Below are 25,378 nucleotides of genomic sequence, written 5' to 3'. Positions count from 1 at the left end.
TAAACAAAGCCTGGGACCCGAACCTGCCTCCGTGCCCATGCGACGCGATAACAACCCAATCCAATATCCACGTCATTTTATTCTGTAAATTTTATCATCCCCACAGAAAATATTGGATACTTCCGCTGTGCAGGCGATGGGGCCTCAGACAATGTCGACCAGCCTTTCTAAGACTGCAAACCTTAGAGTCGGAAGAAGTCTGTTACCTGGTTTTAAACTTTTTAAAATGCATTTTGAACCACAGAAAAAACCTTTAGCAAACTGCACTAAGGAAAAAGTAAAAGGAAACTATTTAATGATCGAAGACTCTCTGAAACAAAATTACCTTTTTCCCTTTTTGCTTAAATGCACAAATGTTTTCTTCTTATGAAATGGTCTTCTTTTTTAATCTATGTATGTATGAATTTCTTATGTTACTTGCTTCTTTTATGGTTTCTCTTTGTGATTAACTGAATAAAGAATTATTATATATATATACCTAGTAGGTGTCCCTCTCCAAATTCACTGTGGTGCAGACGCCTGTGGATGCCACTGTGTCGGAATATGTATGCGTCGTGTGTGCTTCCAGGAAATTGTGATACAATGTCCGTTATGGTGTGCTTGGCATTGTACACGACCTGCACGTTAATGGAGTGATAGGACTTCCGGTTGCGGAAGATGTATTCATTGGCTGAGGGGGGACAGATGGGGACATGCGTGCAGTCAACGCATCCTATCACATGAGGAAATTGTGCCACCTGGTAGAAGTCCTGTTTTGTGTTGTTCAACTGCTGTGGGGTTGTGGGGAAGGTGATGTGGTTATGAATCAATGTCAGCATGGCATTTAGGAATTTGTGGAAGAAGCGTGAAAGTGCGCTTTGCGACACGCCTCCGGCTTCTGCTATGACCCCCTGGAAGCTTCCAGATGCCAGCAGGTGCAGCCTGCATAGGACCTGGACGTGGGCAGGGATGGCGTTGGTCCTACGGGTCTGGTGCTGCAGTAGTGGTTCCAGGTCAGCAATGAGGCGCATGATCATTGCCCGATTCAGTCTGTACTTGTCATAGATTAGTTCCTCTGTCTGGCCCAGCAATGTGATGCACAACCTGAAAACCCTGTCCTGGATCCTCCTCCTGCGCTGTGCAGCAGCGTTGATTCTCATCCTCCTAGCAAGCACGTAGAGGGCAGCCATTTTGGAAAACATACAGGGTCTCCAGAGGCATATTTGAAGGGTTTCCGATTGTGTACACCTGTCTGTTTTTTTTGTGTTTTTTTTTTATACCTTCCACCAACTTTACCTCCTGGTTGAGATTCTCCTTATTTTGCTCATGCAAAATAGCGATTTGGTGCATTTTCGTTATTTGCGATTTTTGGTGCATATCGTTGCAACTTTTTAATAGCGATTCGGTATTTCCGGGGGCTGATTTCATTCTCAGTATTACCGATTAGCTAATTTGCGATTCGGTAATTTACCGTGGGGTTATTTTGCGATTCATTATTTTTTCCGATTTGGGGTTGATGCATTGGGATTTTAGGTTTTGCGTTCGGTAACGGCCTGTTTTACCGATTCGCTATTTTACCTGGAGTTATTTTGTTTGATGCATCTGCCAGATAGTTACTAGTTAGAGTTGTTATATCAATGCCCCACCTGGCACAGCATCCTGCAGCTCAACCCACTCTCGCCAACTGATCTCTCCAGGCATGCATAAACATTCTGTGACATCACACACACACACACACACACTGGCTGGCTGAGCAGCAGGTATCTAGGAAACTAGGGAGAGAGAATGCATTATACCTAAAAAAGGATGTGACCGAAAGCACCTATTCTTCACCTCCCTGTTTTCTTTGCTCTCAATTTACAGATCAACCGATTCAATAAGAACAGGGATCGGGCCATCCTGATCACCGATCAGCACCTCTACAAACTGGCGCCCAGCAAGCAATTCAAGGTGCTTAAATGCATCCCCCTAAACAAGGTGAGCCCTAGGATCGAAGCAAATGGGTACCAACATCTATAACTTAATCTTGTGTAGATTTGATCCAGTGTTTTTATGTTTTGTGATGAGACGTTGAGAGTGCAAATGTGGTGTTATGTTGCACACAGGTGGTTAGCCAGCAGAACAATCAAATTAAGCAATCTTTGTTAAGCTCCCCAAGCAACATCTATGGTGTGTTCTCCATTTCTGATTTCTCCATGTCTGCTGTTCTGTGTCCAAGATGCAATGGTGTCCTTCATCTGGCACATTGTGCTCCATTCTAGAGGTATCATTCCAGGTTCTGTGTCCAGTTGTGGAGAATACTAGTAGAAGTAGTAGTAGTAGTGGTTGTAGTAGTACTAGTAGTAATAATATTGTATTTATAAAGCATAGCAGTGTTAAATAAAATGTACCTTCTAGGTGCTGAATAGCATAAAGAATCAAATCTATGACCAGCACTGGCAAAGCCAATAGACTGTGCCTTTAGGCCCTTTTGGAATTGCCAATGTCTTTTGGCGATACTGTACGGCATTGGCAAAAAACATTTTTTGCTGGTGCTATGCAGCACTGGCCAAGAAGAAAAAAGAAAAAAGACCTCATGATGTCATTTTGTAGGCATGTGCATGATTGATGTTGTCTGTGTATGGATGTTTTGCAACGTATTCACGTGCCAATTAACTCATACTTGCGCTATTTTTTTAAATTATTGATTTTAGTTGGATTGGTAAATAAAAAAAGTTAAACTGGAGTAGGTGCAATACTCTTTTTTTAACATGCTGCGGCTGGTAGCAATTTGCTGCATGTTCATTTAAGAAAATAAAATATATAAAAAGAAAAAGTTGGGGGACAGTGGACGAGCGGGTGAGGGGAGAAATAAAATAACTTTGAGTGCATGGTTGGGGGGGGAGATGCACACAAGACAGAGAGAGACAGAGAACCGCACACGAGGGAGACCGCAACATGGATAGCTGGGTGAGAAGCAAAAGGAGAGAGCAGGAAAACACATGCAGTCTCATTGAGTGCTTAACCAAATAGAAAAAGTAGAAATGAGAAGAGGAGCAATACTAGTCAGGGATTCAGAAGGATTGTAAAGAGCCTGTGTTCCAGGGGAGGGCCAAACAAATTAAGAGTACGGCAAGCTAACGAACAATGAGAGTGACAATAAAGCCAGCCAATGATAAGAATGGGCAGGCTGTAAGCAGATATTCTGGAAGTTGGAGTACTGTCCCAGGATCTGTGGCCAATACCTCCAGAAAGATAAAAGTAGATTAACGATGGTGTAGAAGAGAGTTATGCCGGCCGTTCAAGTTCCACATTGAGAACCTTATGGAGAACATTGCAAGAATCTTTATTGTATTTATTTATTTGATTTATTTTAACATACTTAACATAATGAGTACGACAGAACAAAGACAATAGAAAGGTTCATTATAACAACAGTCTGCTTAAGTCAACAAAGGAGCCTAGAGAAGAACTTTAAATGCCGATAATTAAGGAACAAGTCCTACATAATATGTATATTCTTCATCAGAGAAGCAAGAAGTGAGACATGGAATATCTCAGATAATAATACACTTGCGGGATAGGGCGGATAAAATAGAGACATTTAAAGGCGAGTAGTGGAGTATAAGAACTGCAGAAGACAAGGGAGGGTTCAATAAAGGTATTTAAATCTCTATGGAGGGGGGCATACTTCCATGGAGGTGTGCCTCTATAGTTAGTCGTCATAAAATATGACTTGCTGTGATTGAAGCATAGGATTCCTTATAGTCAGGGCTTCTGGAATTATGCGATTGTGCTGCCACTGCAATTTTTGCATAATTATAGGTTTGCCACATAACCTGTCACGTGCCGCAGAATCTGCAGATTTAAAAAAACACAATTGTTTCTAACTCAAACGGTTCAAAAGTTACTAAAAATGCAGCAACACGTGTTCCAGCGAGGTGGAAGGCCCTTTTCAAAACTTGACTGGTCAGCATTCTGTTGTTTAATGCTATATTTGGTATTAAAGTGGCACCAATGAGGTGCAACCAATGCCCAGACAGTGTTACCAAGTTTAAAAATGACGAAATAATGAAGTAATACAGTTACAAAATGTATTTAGCCTTTTCTTTCGGGAGATGACCAATACAACACGGTCTTTACACCGCACTACCATTACGACGCGGTCATCACAACGCAAGTCGTTACAACGACTTGCGCTGGATGGCGCTATATACTAAGGAATAGGATGATTTACTATTCCAACACCTTCCCTACTGTTACGTGGGCTGAAGTTGGAATAGTAAATTATACTATTCCTAAGTCCAGCACCTACAGCGCAAGTCGTTGTAACTACTTGCGTTGTGATAACTGCGTTGTAGTGGTAGCGCGGTGTAAACACCGCGTCGTTATGAAATACATCCTTTTCTTGCCACATCATTTACTTAAACCTGCCGCATAATTTGGCCCTCTCGGACCGCATAATTGCACTGAACCTGATCATAGCGAGAGTGAGTGCTGCATGAAATTATTCAACAGAAGTTGATGGGCCTTGGGGCAAAAGAGTTTATAAATGATTTAGAGTGGCAGATAGGTCTGGCTGTCATTATCTGATGTTAGTACCCGTGGGTCCAAGTTGGACAGGTAAAATAGTTTGTCTGCCCAAAGAACTTAAGGATGCAGAGATGACTAGTTGGCTGGGATGGCTCTTACTGAGGGGCATTCTGTGCTTTTTTGCAGGTGACTGGCATGAGCACCACTAGCGGCAAAGACCAGCTGGTGGTCTTTCACACAGAGAAGCAAGATGACATGGCCTTCTGCCTCCACAAGATGCAACCAGAGAGCGAGAGCCGAGTGGGCGAGCTGGTGGGCGTGCTCGCAGACCACTTCAAATCGTAAGTGATTGCATACTTTTTAAGATCTGTGTGATCGAAATGAAGTTATGATGATGATGATTGTATGGGTACCCTACATGCTGGCACCCATCTAGAGCATACATTGTCAGGCAGGTTCAAGTTCACATCAAAGCGATCGATCTGACTCACATCAGTCAGAAATTGAAATAGCAAGAAAGGTGCAGGATGTTTATCAGTTTCTTTATCTTTTCTAGGCTAATATTTATTTATCATTTATTTATCAATTTGTGAGCTCTTATAAACTGCAAACCAGAAAAAATAAGGAGCAATGAGCAGAAGGCTCAAGTTAGAAACAAGCTTAGACACATAATGTAGTAACAGAAATGTGGTGAAACACGTAACTTAAGCGGGAAACATCCATTACAACGTAGTCATTACATCGCACTGCTTTTACAACGCAGCTGTTACAATGCAACTGCCTTTACATCGCATTCCCTTACAACGCATGCCATTACAACGCATGCCATTACAACGCAGGTCACTACAACGCATGTCACTACAACACATGCCATTACAACGCATACCATTACGACGCATGCCATTGCAACGCATTATAAGGTAAATAATAGAGATTTTTTTGTTTTAGGGTGAGTATGGGTTTTGGGGTAGATGGGAATGGTAAATTTTACTCCTACACTATCCAACACTTTCCCTACTGTTGCACTCACTGGAGTGGGAATAGTAATTTTTACCCCTACTCTATCCAACACTTAACCTATTGTTGCACTCACTGGAGTAGGTATAGTAATTTTTACCCTTACACTATCCAACACTTACCCTACTGTTACCCTAAAAGTATTATGTGTTGTAATGGTATGCGTTGTAATGGTATGCATTGTAATGGAATGCGTTTTAATGGTAGTTTAAAAAAATGCGTTGTAATGGCATGCGTTGTAAAATCATGCAATGTAATGGTAGTTGCGATGTTGAAACAGCGTTGTAAAAGCATGCGTTGTAATTGTTTGCGTTGTAACAACATATATTCAACTTAAGCATCAACGACCAAAGGATACTGATTAAAGTAAAAATATTACCAAAGTTTGAATGAATTTTAAGATGCAATGGGAAGCTACTAATAAGACTCGATAAATGGATACACATAAATTAAAGATTCTGCTCACTAGCATCACTGTAAAATAATCCAATCGGTATCATAGCACATGCACTTCGGACGGTACATGAAGACCTTTGCCCAATGCACATAATTAAAAAAATTCTCCATGTTTGCGCTGTATTTTTTCCTAATCCAAGATGGCAACATTATAAAATAATTTTTAATGAGCAGTCATGATGTGAGAAGTTGGCCTGGTATATGATGTCCGCTAATTAAAGTGTGTTAGGTAATAATGGGGTAAACCCTTACCTCATCGACCTGGGTCAGTACAATGTTATATAAAAAGGGTGGTCGATTACAAAACTATTAGACATCTCATTACTAATGAAGAAAGGTACATCAATTGAGTAAGTCTCATTTAGATTGCATTTAATCCAGCCGTTTGCAGTGATTTACTGCATTTGTACATGTATTATATTTCAAATTCATACAATACATGGTAAATTCAACTTTAATCACTAATTCGTGCTCGGTGATTGTCAGATAAAGAAAAGGATTCAAAGAAGGGTAGGGTGTGTTTGGAAAAGAATAAGGGACAAAGAAAAGGAATTGTGTCCTTTAAACAAATCACTCATATTCAACAAAACATTTCAAATCATGTCATAGATCACAATTTGTTGCCACAATATACACTATACACATTAGTTGAATATGGCTCATTTTCCGGTAAAGTGTGTATGTGTAGGTCATAATGTCGACGTTTCGACCCCCAAATACAGGGCAAGTGGGTCCTCAGTTCGGGGTCTTCCTCAGGACAATTAAAAACAATGACAGTGAGCACCTGGGAAAACAAAAAAGTGTGTGTCACTGGGTGTAGTCAATTAAAATCTAAAAAACAAGGCCCAGAGTGGAGATGTACCTACATGTGCAGGCGATCGAGTGATGACCCGTCTGTGTTGGGACTCGTGCCTGTGACGTAGTTTTCTGAGGAAAATGAATTACGGTTAGGAAGGATAATGAGGGCAGGCTTTTAATAATCTGGAAAACGCAGATTAATAGCGACTTACTCAGTTCGCCCATGCAGTGGAAGGCGATACTGGTATCGGTCTAGCTGTGGGCGAGGCAATCGTCCTTCAATCAGCGGGCGGTCCAGTCGAACGTGTAGATTAGTTACACAATCTAAAAGAAAAATAGAGGAATAGGGAAACTGTATTCCTTGGTGCGACCACTCTATGTGGTAGACTAGAACAATGGCAGGGGGTGGGGGCCCATTGACCCGAGGTCGTGCGCTTAAGAATAAACGGCCCAGGGTGGCATCCCGCCTATGTGGTATATGAGGCAACAATGCTAAACGGCCGTCAATGGTGGTCGGTCTCGTAAAGGCGGGGAAATAAATAAATACGAGGTCGCGCTATTAGGAGCGTGACTCCTCGAAGTGGAAATCAATTACACACGCGTGTGTAATTGATTTCCACTTCGAGGAGTCACGCTCCTAATAGCGCGACCTCGTATTTATTTATTTCCCCGCCTTTACGAGACCGACCACCATTGACGGCCGTTTGAGCACCCCAGGCGGCACAACCTTGATAATTATGTAAACAACCACTTGACAATAACCAGTCGAGGAATTACGCTATCCTGACTTTTTCTGGCACTCTTCCGTGGGATGTTTTTGCTCAGCCATACCCACAGGTATGCAGAAACAATCCCCGCGTGTGTAATTGATTTCCACTTCGAGGAGTCACGCTCCTAATAGCGCGACCTCGTATTTATTTATTTCCCCGCCTTTACGAGACCGACCACAATTGACGGCCGTTTAGCATTGTTGCCTCATATACCACATAGGCGGGATGCCACCCTGGGCCGTTTATTCTTAAGCGCACGACCTCGGGTCAATGGGCCCCCACCCCCTGCCATTGTTCTAGTCTACCACATAGAGTGGTCGCACCAAGGAATACAGTTTCCCTATTCCTCTATTTTTCTTTTAGATTGTGTAACTAATCTACACGTTCGACTGGACCGCCCGCTGATTGAAGGACGATTGCCTCGCCCACAGCTAGACCGATACCAGTATCGCCTTCCACTGCATGGGCGAACTGAGTAAGTCGCTATTAATCTGCGTTTTCCAGATTATTAAAAGCCTGCCCTCATTATCCTTCCTAACCGTAATTCATTTTCCTCAGAAAACTACGTCACAGGCACGAGTCCCAACACAGACGGGTCATCACTCGATCGCCTGCACATGTAGGTACATCTCCACTCTGGGCCTTGTTTTTTAGATTTTAATTGACTACACCCAGTGACACACACTTTTTTGTTTTCCCAGGTGCTCACTGTCATTGTTTTTAATTGTCCTGAGGAAGACCCCGAACTGAGGACCCACTTGCCCTGTATTTGGGGGTCGAAACGTCGACATTATGACCTACACATACACACTTTACCGGAAAATGAGCCATATTCAACTAATGTGTATAGTGTATATTGTGGCAACAAATTGTGATCTATGACATGATTTGAAATGTTTTGTTGAATATGAGTGATTTGTTTAAAGGACACAATTCCTTTTCTTTGTCCCTTATTCTTTTCCAAACACACCCTACCCTTCTTTGAATCCTTTTCTTTATCTGACAATCACCGAGCACGAATTAGTGATTAAAGTTGAATTTACCATGTATTGTATGAATTTGAAATATAATACATGTACAAATGCAGTAAATCACTGCAAACGGCTGGATTAAATGCAATCTAAATGAGACTTACTCAATTGATGTACCTTTCTTCATTAGTAATGAGATGTCTAATAGTTTTGTAATCGACCACCCTTTTTATATAACACGCTAATTAAAGTGGGCACCTTGCACCAGTCCAAACAACCCTTATGGTGATTTAAAAGGTCAAAGATAACCTTAGAAAGCTATCCAAGTGGTAGCTGTGGAGAGCAGCCTTCAGGCTTAGTGTTGAAGGAATGTTAAGCAACTTGTTTTACAAAAATGCAACCTTATTGTATTGGTTAAATGAAAGGAGAACCAAACAGTAATTATAAATATATGTATTTAATAGGATAACACACGTTAAATACCTCCCTGTATCTGTTACATGCAGATAAACACAAAATACACAATACTGTAGCACAGAAACAAGCGTAAGTAGCACTAATACACAGTGGGCTCCAGGGGGAGACCTAACCATATACTAAAATTGTGGTATAAGAACCAGGGCTCAGGTCAAAACAGTGTCTAGAGGTTGTAGAATCCCTGGAACCCCAAGGAACCACCCAGGGTGAATAAGGAGGGACCCCCACGGAGGACGGGTGCAGTGTGAGAACACGACCACGTGCAATTCAATAGGAGAGTCGTGGTTGCAGTTTTAGTGTTTAAGGACCCTTCTGAGTTGATTACAAAGAAACCCTTTAGAACATAGAAGGTTGGAGAGCCACCCCACCCATGGATACCAAAGTACCAAAGTTACCCCAGGGAAGCCGGCTGCATAGGGTCGATGTGGTGTCAGAAACCGCCGTCGTTCTCCATGGGAGTCTTCAAAGAAATGCCACTGCTGGATAGAAGAACAGTGTCTGGTGTCAGCCACAGGTGGATTCTTGAAGGAAGGAACCTGAAAGCAGAGGGGACAAAGTCTGGGTCACCCAGGAGTGACCAGGGGCTCAGTAGACGAATGCCCACCGATGTTGGATGATTCAGGTGTGAAGAGGGAGAACTTGACTCTGCAGCCACCAGGAGATGTCGAGAATGACCAGGAGCTGGATACGAGCTGTCCCATGAAGGATGTCAAGTGCTGAGGGGTCCGTGTCTGGCGGGACCACCAACAAGCCTTGACAGCAGCAACCCATGAAGAAGGACGAGGAAGGTCACGGTCTGGCCCAGCAAAGACCAGGAGACTCACCACAGCAAGGGGAGTCAGGGCAGGCCTGGAGCAACCAGGGGACTCCAAGAAAATCAGTGTTGCCCCTCAAATGGACCCACAGGCCTAAGGCACAGGAGTCCCAAGGGGACCTCTAGCAGTTTCACAAAACAACAGCTTGCAGGGCACAGAGTGCAAGGAGGCCAAAGTCCTTTGTACAAAATATGCGCAGTGGTTGGGGCTATGAATAGCCCAATGCACTTGGTTGGGGAATGCCAATAATCATATGCACTTGCAAATGTATGCGGTGTAAAGGAGTTCAGGTTATGCGGTCCCCACAAGGCATACTGGCTTCAAACTCGGTGAGAGGGCAGCTGAATATCAAGGAACATAGAAAACCACCTCCTGTGTTGCTGGAGCCTTTAAAGTTTTCAGGCGCTCAGGATCAGCAGACCAGTCAGTTGTGTTCTGGTGCCTGCGAATGCAGGGTTGTGACTCCTTCGCCCCAATGGATATACTTCAGTTGTCTTTGATGCTCCACAGGTCCTGCACGGTGCCTAAATGGTGCACGGGTACAGACGATGCTTTGGACTGAGGGGGAGATGAAGTCGGGCCCAGCCGAAGCCCAGAGTGTCCAGACGGTTGAAGGTCAGTGGTTTCTTGATCAGAATCTTGTGCACGTCGAATTTAGGGTCCTACAGCCAGGTAAGCCCTTTTGTACCCACAGGAGAGGGTTGGACAGATTCAGGTGACCCTCTCAGTGGAGGGTCTGGACAGTGGGCCGGATACTCCCTTGTCCTTTGTCCAGTTTCGAACCAGAGCAGGAGCCAACAACTCCCAGGACTGTTTTTAACTGGACTATGCACAGGGACACCAAGTGTACCCCGGATGCATACTTTCAGGCACTTTGCAAGTGCACCCACCCAGCCCCAATACACTAAATCCTGTCTGGGAGGTGGTCACACCTTCCTGTGACATGATGCTTATTGTCCTGTCTTCCCCTGCTCGAGCTTGGCTCAGCAGCAGGAGGGCAGAAATGTGTCTCTGGTCGGCAGCAACCATTTTGTGCTGCCCGGGTCGAGAAGTCTGGTACCAGAAAGACCAGTGACCCCACAAAGCTTGCTTCAGAAGGGTGGAATCATACCTCCCACACCAGTTACCAGTGTGGAGGTATGATTCCAAGGTGTTTGATACCAAACACAACATGTTTTGTTGCATCCATTTTCGAGATAGCATTTTACGTGAATATATAATACATCTAAACCTATATGTCTGGCTGCATCACCGACAACCCGGGAGAATGGTACCCGAAGGCTGCTGAGGGGCTCTGCTCATGCAGGGGCACCCTCTCACATAAAACCAGCTTCCTGCCTTCAGGTTTGTCAAGGCCTGCTAGAGGGGTGACTGATAGGTTTTAAGTGTAGTGACCTATAGATATAGTAGACCTATATAGACTCAACAACAGGGAATCTATTGGATTATATCCAGATTTTGGAGGAGACTGCAAGAATCTGCAGTAGCTGCCACTAGATACCAGTTGGGTCATTGGCAAACTGCTCTTCTTACCCCACCGAAAGCTGACATTGGTCATGAATGCATCATTGCTGGATTTGTGAGGCCATCTGGGAGATGTGGGGATCAGAGGACTACGGTCTCCAGCTGAGACTCGCTCCACATCAACTTGTTAGAGTTAAGAGCGATTCGCTTGCTGCCTACCATCAAAGGACAGCAGATGCAGATGCTCATGGAAAACACCACTGCTATGTGTTACTTCAAACAGGGTGGGGTGGGGTCTTGGACCCTCTGCCAGGAGTAGTGTTAGTTGACCTCCTTCAACCTGCAACCTGCAACCTAAGGTTGTTGATGTCATCCTGGCATTGAGATGTCCCTCCATCAAACTGATGGGCGCCAGCCATGGGTACAAATCTGTGGATTTGGTGTGGCACCCAACTCTTTCGGCCTTCTTGCTGTTGCCAGGTCAGCCTTTGTTATTTAAATCACCAATTGTTGCTGGAACCTGTTGTGGCATCTTGGGATTAACCAACCTCTCCTCCTGCTGTCAACAGACTAATCGCATGAAGATATTGACCTGCTGCTCGGGAACAATCCTTACTCCAGCTGATAGGGTGTCAAAAAAGTTGGAAGCATGGGGAAAGATGGTCTTTTCTGCTGGGAGTATTAAATTAAAGTCTCTAAATGCTACTTGCCGTTTAGGAAGGTTTACTCATGCTCTTTGGGATATGGCCCAGCAGGCCTTCCTCATCTACTGTCCCACCTTAAGAACCATTTTAGTAAGGTGGTCAAGAATAGCCAAGACATATCTAGGAATGTAATCAAGGTAGGCCTAAATACTGAACAATCAGTAGCACAGGCCATGGGTGTGTCAGTTTCCATCCATTGTCAAACCTGGCTATGTTATCAGGGTTTTCTTCAGATGTGCAAGTCACACTAATGGATTTGCCTTTTCTTGGCACACAACTTTTCGGTGACAAGCTGACTCGATATTAGAATTTTCCAAAGCACAGAAAGCTACTGCACATTCCTTTAGCCTCCATAAATAGATTCCAGACACGTTTTGTGGCTATAGTAGGTGCTACGAACCGCAAGACAAGACATTTGACTTGCTACAAAGGGAATTTCTGTTTTCTGGTGCTCCGGTGAATGGGCATGCCACCATTCACCATGATCCAGTTACTGTACGCCTCTCACACTGCACACATTTATGCCAATGGACGTGTCTAGGATCGAGTAATAATAAAGCACACCACTGGACAAGGTTGCCCCCTCTCCTATCTTGTTTACCCTAGCACTAAAACCCCTGGCATTTAGGTTAAAGCAGCACTATTTTGATTTCCCTAGACCCCCAAACTAATCGTAAACTGCTTGTATCACTATTTGCTGGCTAAATGGTGGCCTTTGTGCGTATTCCTAGGGATAATTTATCCCCTATTATCGGAGAATGTATAGAATTTGGATTCCACTCTGGTGTGCAAATTAATTGGAATATGTTCCTAGTATGTTCTCCTACATCCTTCACCAAAGCATGCACTCTTGAGTATCCAGTGGAGTGATGTGACGGCTCTGTAAAATATCTGGGAATTTGGGCTACTTGAAACCCATAGGGACAGTATTACAGACAGCCCTGGGGGCACAACAGGCATGTGCGCCCGCTTTCTGTGCTATCGCACACTTTAGTATTCCAGAAAGGGCTGCAGATGCCCCTTCTGTAATACAGATGATGCTGTTGCACATGTAGCACCAGCAGGGCCGGACTGGCCATAGCGGGCACCGGGCAATCCCCCGGTGCGCCGCACGGGTGGGGGCCGGTTTTGGGCCCCTGGGGGCCGTTTTTGTTACAGGACCAAATCGGCCCTATACTAAAATCGGCCAAAAACTGGCCCCGGCAAAAAGCTCGGCAGCACCTCCAACCCCCCCCCCCCTGAGTGGCAGGGAGGGGCCGGCCGATCACTTTGCCAGGGCCGGTTGTGGTTCCCAGTCCGGCCCTGTGCACCAGTGTTATCTCATTTGGTCGTTCCATCATTTGAATGGGGGCTTGGCCCCATACAAATGAGGGAATCTCTTTGCCCCTGCAGCCACTCCATATTATGGATGCAGCAGCACAGGCACAGAAGCTGTCAGGGGGTGCACTGAAAGTGTGTCACAAAAAGGTGGTGCACTGTCAGTGCTCCCCCTGATTGCAGCCCTCTAGAAAGGGGACGGGTCCCTTTGAAACCAAGGAGAGGGGCTCTGAAATCCAAAGAGATGTAGCTCCCAGTAACTTAAGATGTTCCCTTTGGTAAGAACTATAAGATGTGATTTATACTGGATATGCAACCACATTCATACTCCACACGATTAGCATTCCAGTCAGGATGTTTAAGGCACTTACATTCACGCAAATACATATATATGTAAAAAATATACATATAAACAAAAAATGTACACATTTTAAATCCACATGGACAATTTCATAAAAACTTTAAAAACACATTGATTCCTAGATGAAAGTCTTAATATAACTAAGAAGGAGAATTAATCAAGACAATCAACTTTGTCTTACACATATATATTTGGACACAATATAGACAGCACAAAGCATAGGTGTAAATTCCCTGTCTACGACTAACTGATGACTTTGCCAAATTTAACACAAATAGACATTAGGCGTCGACTTTTTCCGGTGGTACAGTTACAATGGGACCACCTTCTTCAGGACACAACTATTTTCTCCTTAGTAAACGGAAACCATTTCAATTAATAATCACACCGGTGCAACCGCATTCAGGTGGATATTTCTCCAGATCAAGGGGAGTAAATAGATGGTACTTCAAAGATTGCTTTTACAGATGTTGGTGGAATTTGAGGTAATCTTTTTAGTAGACTTTTTTTAAGGATGATCCAGTCTCTCTTGTCCCTTCAGAGTGATTTAAATTCAAGGGTCACTCATGAAGCATGACTGAGAGAGAGCACCGGGAGAAAAGGAATCTGTTAGAATAAAAAGCTACGGATACGCGATCCGGGTGCCAACAAGACGGGGACATTAAGAAGCGCTACTTACAGTATACGAGGGACCGATACGTGTTCCGATTTTGATCAAATATTGAAAACATACGAGTGACCCTTGAATTGACTGTCTCATAATTTACGCACCTGCCACGCAGAGACGCCAGTACGTAGCTGAATTTTCTACAGAGTTAGATTATGTGAGTAATATTACATTGGTTATGTGGAAAAGGGTTGTGCACCGCCAAAAATATTGTTTAGCTTTTACCGTGCAGACATGGGAATCACTCCCCTCCAGGAGTGTAAAGTATATGACTGGCAAGTAGCACACCTATGAGCCCATAGGTGTGTCTCCCATGGCACCAGTATCGTTGTTTGCTGTACTCTTACAGCTCAGTTCATAAATGAAACAGTCTTTCAACAAAACGTTTCCTGTGTTCAAAAGTGATTGTATTTCAATTGCTTATCCAATGTACATAACGTCTAGCAACTCCTAATAATTCCAATGCATTTCGGTGATATTATCCACCTTCATCAGGGAACATCTGTTAATTAAACAAAAATATATACAATGTAGCAATTGCTTAATCGATACATATTAATACATATGCTTTCCTCGAGGTTTATACGTTTCTTAAACTCATGTTTATACGCCTTTGAGATCGCCGAGTTTAACTCGTCTGTTACTCATGCTGTTAGTCACCAGCGTAAAAAATATATATAACTGCACGTTTATAGTTCACGGCTGAGTTGTTAACGAGCGAGTTGCTTTAAAACGTAACAACAGCATGAGTAACAGACGAGTTAAACTCGGCGATCTCAAAGGCGTATAAACATGAGTTTAAGAAACGTATAAACCTCGAGGAAAGCATATGTATTAATATGTATCGATTAAGCAATTGCTACATTGTATATATTTTTGTTTAATTAACAGATGTTCCCTGATGAAGGTGGATACTATCACCGAAATGCATTGGAATTATTAGGAGTTGCTAGACGTTATGTACATTGGATAAGCAATTGAAATACAATCACTTTTGAACACAGGAAACGTTTTGTTGAAAGACTGTTTCATTTATGAACTGAGCTGTAAGAGTACAGCAAACAACGATACTGGTGCCATGGGAGACACACCTATGGGCTCATAGGTGTGCTACTTGCCAGTAATATTACATTGGCCCATAAATTATATCTAACACTTGGTTTAATTCCTTATATAGAGATTATCACATTTAAAAAACAGTACATCATTCTGCGCTGCTTAACATGATACATTTTATACAGCCAATTTGTGTATAGCAGCTGAAGGCTGCTTTTTCAAGGAATATCCATATAGTAGAGTGAAGCAAAATGGTAGTCCTGTTCGAACTGGGTGATACATGTTTTAGAATATCAGTAAAACTGGAGAAAAGTATGTACATACATACTTTATGAGGTAAGCATCCATATGTCATATGTTATATTTCGAATACATGGGATTCTGTAATCCCTGTATAAAGATTAGTCTCTAATTATTTTTTTTAATTAACCACTTGCGACACGCCCAGTTGCAAATTATAAAGAAAAGAACTCACTGTTACAAGTTATTACATTGAAGCAGGTGAGGTGAAAGGCAGGTTAGGTCACGGAGCATAGTTGAAGCAGCTGTTTCAAGCAAAGAAAACAGAACTTGATTTTCTCTCTTCTGCTTTATTTTTCTAGCTTACAATGACAAGCAGAGAGAATATGTTTCTTTTTCACCCTCGTTAGATAGAAAAAAGCTAAATTCTTTCTGCATGTCTCTATAAATTCCGAGCTGTTGCAGCATTATTTATTTTTAAAAAGAAACACTTGTATTGAACTGTTGCTAGTAACTGTTTGCAACAAATATCTAACAGGTTTCTGATGTGTTTAATTTTGCACGAAAGGTTTTCATTTCTATTCCTCATGTTTGCAAACATACTTGTTCGTTTATATGAAAGAGCTACGCACTCAGGTTTAAGTGGCTTGTGGGACAGGTGATGGTGTGACCATGTATTATATGGGATAAAGTACGCCCTAGCATACATGATAAGGATTTTGCAAGTCATCGCAGGGTTCCAAAACAATATTTAAAAAGTTGCCCTTCGGCCTCGCTCCTGTATATGGTTCTGGAACTCAGTGACTTGCAATATCCATATGATATGCGACAGGGGAGCTTTAGCCCTTATATAGCATGACTTAGAATACCCCATAATATGGTTGCTCATTAATGAAATTTGAGCGGAAATTGACTGGCAGGGTATGAACTTGCCCCTCATACAATATAACAGTTTAATGTAAGATGATTATTTATTTATTTATTTATTTAGATGTTTTGGAAAGCATCACATGTCATCTGGGCCCCTTCAGAACGCTGCATCGTGCAGAATAAAACCAGTAAGAGGGCTTGGGTGTTAGGAGTCCAGCCAGCTGCCTAGGGATACCCTAGAGCTAGTATTCTTCGAGAGCTCTCTTGTGTCTATTTCTGTCTCCAGCTGGCAAGATACAGCCTTTGAAAGGCGGTCAGAGCATGGGGAAAGTCCCTGACATGTTGAGCTGAGCATAGGAAAGGCTTCATTGCCTTGTAAAATCATTCACAAATCAGGAAGAGGCAAAACCAAGCATTTGCAATGCAATAGGTCTCGCATTTGGGAGACTTTGAGCTATTAGCATTGTAAATGACAATACCTTTTATTTATGTGTTGGTTTTCAAAACAAATAAATAAAAGGCATTGTCATTTAGAATGCCAGTAGCTTAAACTCTAGCAAATGCAAGACCTATTGCATTGCAAATGCTTGCTTGAAGAGGCAAGTGCCATCTACACCCTGCATGCGCCCCAGGGGCTGTCGAACCACAGGTGCTGTTTTCATATTAAAAAGCCAATTTTGTGACGTACGGCCCATTAAAATCAATTAGTGTGCCCTGGCATTAATATCCTCACTCTGGACGTCAGCAGACTGGTTGTTATCCAGTGATAATGTCACAAGACGTGGCCTTGTGACAGTGCATAGAAGGTGCCTCCGCGTCATTTCCCCCCATTCACTTCCAAACGAAATTTCAGTTGTAGAAAGCTGCATGGCAGCTATCGTAAATATTAGAGACCCGAGTGAGGAGAAGCAAAATGACATCACTGGAGACCCACATGAGAGGCATCTGCATGCCACAATATTACAGACCCACCCACGAACAATGTGAATGGCACTGGCAATTGATGGTTGGCTCTTCCTGCTGCTGCTTCTGCGTCACCTGCCATCCATTCCCAACTGAGATTTTGATTGTAGAAAGCTACATGACAGCCATAATTACTAATTATTTGAGACACCCAAGTGAGGAATAACAAAAAGACATCAATGTAGGCCCCACAGGGAGGCATATGAATGCCACGATGTTACTGACACACCCACGAACACCGAGGACGCCCCATTACAGTTAACGTGACCGTTTGGCCGGCACATACACAGGGTTGATAGCGGACTTAAAGTAAAATCGAATTTTTGTTACTGTTTGGATGCGGAGAAGGTGCACACTGTGGCGGATTAAGGCTGCGTTGATGGCGGTTGCTGTGTGAGTGAGAGAGGGGACGCGCCCAGGTGCCACTCCTCTCTGCCCCATGGTCAGATAGTGAGATCAGGGCGGACTCGACTAACGGGTTGAGCAGCTGTGCGCTGTTGTAACTGAGTCGCATAAAGGGAGCGAGATGAAGATGGAAGCAAGCAGACAGTGAAAGTGAAAGCGACGCCGCAAGAAAAATACACGCCGTGTGCGTGCACATCTCCTGTCCGGGCGCAAGCTGAGATCACTAGAGAAGAGATGCCTAAGCGTGCACATCGGCTGTCCCGGCAAGTGCACATCTCCTGTCCCCCTTAGGAAGCAAAATCCACAACCATAGATCTCGTCCAGGCGGGCAGCCCATGCGCTGTGTCGCTAAGCGAGACCTAAAAAACTACTACGACAAAACCAGCCCCTTGTCAGAGAGATCATCTGAAACGCATGCAGTACAGAGGCATGGCCAGTGAAGTGCCAGTCTGTGAGAGGCCTGCAGGCTTGTCAGGCAGAGCCCTGTAAGGATGCTGGGATCAATGAATTGTCAGTCACTAGCCAAGCAGAGCCTCTGAAGGGCCACTAGGGTGCAACACTATCAAACACATGTGCAAAAGGCCACTATGACTGAAGCAGGGTCAGGCGCTTGTGTCAGGCTCTCTGAGAGGGTACTATGACTGAAGCAGAAGCGCAACTAGAGCCACATTTCGGGGGGGGGGGGCTAAGAACAAATTTCGGGGGGGGGCTGAATCTCTAAGCAATAGGCAGAGTGAAGCTGCAGGGGCTCTTAGAAGGGGTGAAACAACAACAAAGCCTCATTAACAAGCAAAAGGTCTTTAAAAGACCTGTGAAGTGCTCAGGTGCGGCTGTGTGTGTGCCCGGGAAGCAGTCTCACCCCGGGCTGCTACACAGGGGGGGGGGGGCTGAAGCCCTTTGAGTCCAATGGGCGTTGCGCGCCTGGACTGAAGAAGGGTCAGTCACATGACAGGCTGAGCCTACGAAAGGCTTGTGGGCTGAGACAGCGATGGTGCTCAAAAAAACAGGTAAGCGTAGAAAAATCCCTGTCACGTGCCAGGGGCAACCTCGGCGGGTCAGCGCAGAGGAGTAAGGCCAGTCACGTGCGACGCTCTGATGTTACCTATTTCCCAAATGGCTTTTTTCAAAAGAAGCCATTGTGGACGGTGATGAGTGCAGGGGCGTAAAAAGAAGATCCGAAGACTGCACGCTAGCCGAGGGAGAGTTGACATTCTCATTTTATACCAGAGCGACCAGACATCCAATCACATTCAGGAAGTGGAGAAATAATGCAGGAAATTGCTTTTCAACCAGGCATGTTGGAATGTGGAAGGCAGAGGCAGGTCCACAGCTTCTTAGGCCTTGACCATCCGGCAGGAGGCACAGATGTCAAGGATTCAGGCAGGGTCCTGTGGTGAAATAACACGTTGTAATGCAGCATTTTTATAGCGCTTCATACCCCCGTCAAGGCCACCAAGCGCTCCCATTCTCATTGATTTGTGTTTGAAAGTGTATGGTTTGGTAGAGGGTTGGGTGTAGAATACCCTATATGAGCAGGGCTTTAAGTGGGATGAAAGAACTGGGATGGTGTTTACAAAGGGACGTTACTGGGAATCATTTCCAGAGGTGTGTCCTATGTCTAAAACCATGTAATGTAAACCCCTTTGCTTCCTATAGCATTCCCCTGGACCAGAGTTTTGATTTCTCTCTATGAGCTTTCTGGTATTGCATCCAGATGTATCAGAGAGTATGGGGCATGCACCTAAAACAGGGCAAAGCTGTTGGCTTTCCCAGTGCTTGTTAGCAGTATCATATAAATGAGTAAGAACAGTGATTTTGATATGAATAATTTGAATTGAAAATATAGTGAAAATATGAGACTATGAATTAAATATTACTAAGGTTTATGGAAGGGGCAGTCTTTTGGAATATCTCCATCATGCCTGCTATTCCCTTCACACCACGTGTCTTTGCAGTCTCTACATTAGACACGTGTGCCCGCTCTCCCCCTACATCTTTCTGAAATCCTTCATCTGCATATCTCGCACCTCATCTCTTTTCCCTTCACCACTCTCTATTCTGTCTCTCCTGAATGTACTTGTTGCACCTCCTTCACTTCACCGTTCCCCTACACTTACAGCGCACCTGCTCACTTTGGAGCACTGCATCATCTTTTACTTTTGTTCTGGCAGTATAATATGGAACCACAATTACATTTGGCACATAAAGACCATTGCTCAGTATGAGAGGCCAAAGACTGAATGAGCATGTGTTCTGAACACCTTTAGGACCCACTCGCAGGTGACGCGAGAACCTTGCACTGCATTTGGCATCAGTTCCAGGGCTCTGAACTGTGTTCTGTTAAAAACACCTACCCACAGTCTCAACTCACACAGACAGGTAGAGGCGACACAGTTTATGTTACGCACTATGCAAGAATATTATTCTGCACGGAAAAAAAAACAACCAAGGAAACACATCGTGGAAAAAGAAACACTCCTAGGGAATGGAAGATTAGGTAAAACCTATTAAATGTAAAAAATTGTAAAAATGTAATGTAAATTGATACTTGTATAGCGCACTACTCACCCGCAAGGGTCTCAAGGTGCTTGTACAAATACCGCTGTGGAACCTATCCTGACTTTTCCTGTGAGGTGTCCACTCCTGGGCACCCCCAAGGTGGAGACCAGGCATCCTTAGCGTTGTGGGGGCCGTTGTGGAGATTAAGCTAGCTATTGCCCAGAGTTGCAGAGTGGGACTCCATGATTGGAATAGGCACCGAGGCGAGAATTATCAGGTCCATGGAATTTTGAGCCCAAGACCCGCCGAGGCGGGGAATCGAACCCTGGTCCCGGGCTAGACCTCTGCATCAGGGTCTGCCACTCTAACCATTGAGCCACACTTCTCCACAGGAAATACTTCGCTGACATAGATCCCCTTAACGTTTTTACTGTCATTATTGGTGTCAACTTAAGTATTTTGAGGATCCCGTGCAAGAAATGTTTTAGAGGCCCCTGTTTGGATCAACTTTGAATTTTACTACCCATGTTTTGCTAATTCGAGTCCTAGGTTGGCTAACATACTGAATAAATGTTAGATGTTACTATACAGAAATGCACATAAGTGAGCTAGAGAGAAACTTCACTTTCCTACGTGGGCCCTTGCCTATGTTTTAAAGCGCCCCTGGTCATTGTTCTGAAATTGATCAATGCTTATGCCTGTAAAGTTAAGGACATGAATTTAATGCCTAGAAGGGGCAGTTTCGATGCCAGTTTTCAATTACTGCCAGGTGAGACCTGCAGGGTCCCTAAACATAATGCCTTGTGAATGGGAGATGTTAGTGGGGGTGCATGAGGTTCGAAGGCTTGCTCCAAACATGATGCCATGAACTCACTTTGCTACGCGTTCATGTGAGATGTTGCACATAGTGTGAGAGGAGTTGCAGACAAACTTATTTACCAACTTTTTTGTGAATCGCGGATAGCGACATGTTTATTGTGAAAGGAACTTCTAAGTTGGTTATTTACAAGTCCCTTGCGCCACCGGTGTGACGCACCTGAGGCGCATTTTTCTGCCCCATATTTACAAGGACATGAAAATCTACCCTGCGTGGATTTTCCTGTACTTGTAAATATGGCCCCTTTACACACAGCACTTAGCATAAAAGGGGTGTTCCATGGGTGTTGCTGTGAGTGTTCCCACGTAACACCTATGGGACCTGAAACATTTCCAGATTTACCAGAAATCGTAAATTTGGAAATGCGTCTGTATGCTATGCCTTCCTTTCTTTCCTCTTTCTATCCGTGCCCAAGAATGCAGCACACATGGAACAAGGAAATCACCTCTTATGATTGTTAATGTGCAGGAAGGTATCCCTTTCTTCACATAAACAATCATTCAAAAACTGATGTTTTGTAACTACTATGTGTGCTAATGCAGCACACATAGAAGCTGACAAACGCCATTTCAGGAACATCTTCCTGCACATAAACATTCATCCCCATAAAGCTGGCATCCTTGCACCATGGTGCACCATGGTGCAAGGGTGCATGTGTCGGCGCATGGCAGCGGATTCTGAGCTAGAGCAGGGGAAAGCACAGGGATGTGACATATTTTGTAAATATGTCCCATCCCTGTGCTTTGAAAGTGCCTCAGCATGGCGCAGCTAAAGGGTTTGTGGAGCCGCGCTGCGGTGCTTTCTTGTAAATGAGGCCCCAAGTTTTTAGTAAGGAAGGGCGCATTGGTGCCAAGTGCTGTGTAGGAAGGTGGATATCTGACTGTATGGTTACCAAAACTTTTGCTGGTTTTCGACTTAGTTGGCCTGGGATCCTGCTATTCAGTGCCCCAGTCTGCTCTCACTGTAAAATGGACTCCATGTACTTTAGGTACACACCTGATTGGGTATTGGGTCACCTTTGTGAGCCCCTGTATGGTGTACCATAGGTACACAGGGCATAGGTGCATTCAAGGCCTACCAGGGGCTGCAGCATGTATTATGCCACCCGTGGCTGGGCATCCAAACTAACACCACAGACTGATCAGTCAGCTTGGGTAAGGTGGTGTAATCACCCCTTACTTAGATATAGTATATCTATATCTACCTTATATATAGGCACATATGCACCTATAAGTCACTCCTATGGTAGGCCTCGACAATCCTGGAGGCAGAGTGCTTGCAGCAGCGGTGCGTCCATAGGGGCGTAGGGGCGTAGCCCCACTAAGCCTGGACGCACCGCATAGCATACTTACACAAATAAATGAATATATTTAATTTAATTTTGAGCAGCGCTTCAATCCGGGTTGCGGCGGGACCCACCCGATTGAATAGGGAGTCCGAGTCAGTCAGTGCGCAGGGGGTGGGGCTGGCTGGTCTGCTGAGTGACAGTCTGCAGAGTGCAGACGTCAGCAGACCAGCAGCAGTACGGTGTGCGCTGTGCGCATATGAAACTTAGGGCTGCACCTAGCCCGAGCATGCGCGCTGGCCAGAGATGCTCGCTGGGAATGAAGGGGCCGGGGGAGGGGTGCTGCTGTAGCCGGGCCCCGTGGTATGGAAGGCACCAGGGCGAGAAGTCAGTGTGCCACCCTAGCCAATCCTGGCGCTGCATGCAACGCCAGGATTGGCTGGTGGCACACTGGCTCAGGCTCAGCACTGCATGGCCAATCACTGTGTGACTTCAGTGTGAAGCCATGCAGTGATTGGTCATTCTGGACGGCGCGCGGGCAGTGACGTTGTTCTGGTGTTGAACGAGTCACACAGCACTTCTAGAGTGACTCTCTCCACGACTCCACGTGCATACAGGCAGCAGCAGAGGGCCCCGGTCACCACACAAGGATACCGCCAAGGGCCTTCGGAGCGTGCTTGTGAGGAGCCTCTGAAGGGAAAAATATATCACTGCCACTTAATGATTTTGAGAAAGCCTGTATAGACAATAATGTGCCACTGGCCATTATATTTCTTATATGGTGGAACAATTCGTTGTAGGCCCAAACTAGAGGATAAGTAAGGTATTTTTCTGGGAGTATTTAATCAGTTCATCTGTAAAAATATCGGTCTTTTTCTGTTTAGTGCCTTGGTCGTTATGCACAGGGGTTTGAAAGTAGCTCTTCTGACAACATGCAGGCCATTCAGAGCCTTCAGAACGGGTGAGCTGTGATTGTGAATCTCAGGGTAGAGACACTGCAAGGTACAGAAGTTGCACATTCTGGATGTTTCCTTAGAGCCCTCCCTTGCACTCCAAGGCGGAGAGGTTGTCTGCTTCTGAAGTTAGAGTCCCCGAATGCTTGTTTAATTATTTTTCTCTAGATTGAAATTTGGCCATGGACGATCGGAAAGGCGCAACTTTCTTTTCATCTTTCTAAAAATTAAACACGTCAGTACTAAAACTATTGGCTAATTGTTATTCTGTTATTCCATCGTAAAGCGCCTGGCCAGTCTGGAAGTAATATGAAGTACCGTATTAATTCAGGTTTTTGCCATTGCAACGAGTGCAATGTTTTTAAAGTAAAAGCACCATTGACAACTATTAAAGGTTTTATGAAGCAAGCGGGAAATGGAAGGGCAGAACTTGTCATCCTCTTTCCATTACTTCTGGGATCGAAACAAACATTTGGTAAAAAGCAATTTTTCACATTAATCACATAAAAACATACGTAAAAATGTGTGTATTTTAACAAAAATGATTTCCTTATGCAGAAATTGTTATAGGCATAAATCATTTTTACTGTATATTTTATAGTTATCATTCTTTGCGGTAGAGTGTTTGTTTGTATGTGTTTACTGAGACTCCTAATTGGCTCCAGAACATGCCTCAAAGATGCTTAAGTCAAAATTCATCATATGAAAAAACAAGGTTGGTGACATAGTTTGTTCTTCTCTACAGTTATAGTGCGATCGGTGTCACTGCTTTGCTCCTGGTCCAGGAGCGGTGGGTGACAGATGTTGACAGATTTTAGGTTTACCGTCCAGCTAGAGCTCTCTGGTGTGTATCTGGCGCCTTGGCAGTGGTGCCAAGTGCCAGGCGAGTGAGAAAGGGTGGCTGCTTCTCTTACCTGGATAAAAAGGCTTGGAACCAGCTAACAGCGGATCTTTGCACTCTCAAGTCACAATCTTTATTTCGCAACAAGCTTAAGATATGGTTGTCCTCCACGCCGTAAATAAACGTCACGTCTGGTTTTGTTGTTATTCTGCAAACACTCAATGCCAGGACACTCCTAGGAAAAGCTGTGCATTTTACAAAAAAACATTCTTCATTCGTTCATTAAGACCATTGGTACTTTATCCCAAATACATGGACTTACTTAAAATGAAACATGATTGGTCGAAGCGAAAATGTGGTTGTTTCGAATTTACAACTAGTAAGGACGTTGCCATTACATTTGTCTTACTTTTTTCCCTATCAACTTAGAGGTGGTTGCTATAAAAGTAAAGTTTACAATGCAAAGTAAGGTTAATCTATTTGATCGATCATGAAAGTTGACGATGATTAACTGGAGTGAAATGCGTTGATCCTTCAACTTTGATTGCGAAAGTGTACGTCATTTAATGAGCAAAATGGTTATAGTGGTATTGTGGGCATATATTACTCGTTTTGGATTATTCTGGCAAAGAAGAGACAGAGAAGAATTAAATACTGTCAGAGAGTGATATTAATTTTCCACTAACATTAATGTGAATAGGCTGTCAGGTTTCTTTTTTATAGTAAATATGTAAAAGTGGATTTGTAGTCATCTGGTTGGTACCGCATTCCATTTCAGGACACACAATTGTCTTTCAAACGTTAAAATCACATGTGCCATCTTCATAGTATTTCTTTTATACATTATATCGCTTGCTTGACCTGGCCAACGATAGCAATATTAGAAATAATTCAGCTCTATTTATAGACGTTAACTTATGCCTATGGAAATACAATTAAAAGATATGTGTACGTCTTTCTAATTTGTTTTGAATTATTTTTTGGGGAATATATGTTACGATGCCTATTTTTCTTAATCTGTTATGGAGTATAATGTAAAGTCAGGCACCGTTTTGTGTCGCATGTTTTTTCTTTGTAGTGA

The 25,378-nt window shown here is 43.9% G+C and overlaps 1 protein-coding gene across 1 annotated transcript in view; it reads left to right on the top strand.

The window, feature by feature from the left end:
- LOC144783810 (unconventional myosin-Ig-like) overlaps window positions 1-25,378 on the top strand; it is a 1,420,229-nt gene that overhangs the window by 1,104,064 nt on the left and 290,787 nt on the right. The window contains exons 20-21 of the mRNA XM_078662555.1: window positions 1,843-1,956; window positions 4,678-4,832. Coding sequence (XP_078518681.1) covers window positions 1,843-1,956; window positions 4,678-4,832 — 269 coding nt within the window. The remainder of the gene's footprint in view (window positions 1-1,842; window positions 1,957-4,677; window positions 4,833-25,378) is intronic.

This window comes from Lissotriton helveticus, chromosome 10 (assembly GCF_964261635.1).
Source record: "Lissotriton helveticus chromosome 10, aLisHel1.1, whole genome shotgun sequence".
Lineage (NCBI taxonomy): Eukaryota > Metazoa > Chordata > Amphibia > Caudata > Salamandridae > Lissotriton > Lissotriton helveticus.
Note: the sequence above shows the minus strand (reverse complement) of the source record. Positions and strands in the feature narration are given on the sequence as shown.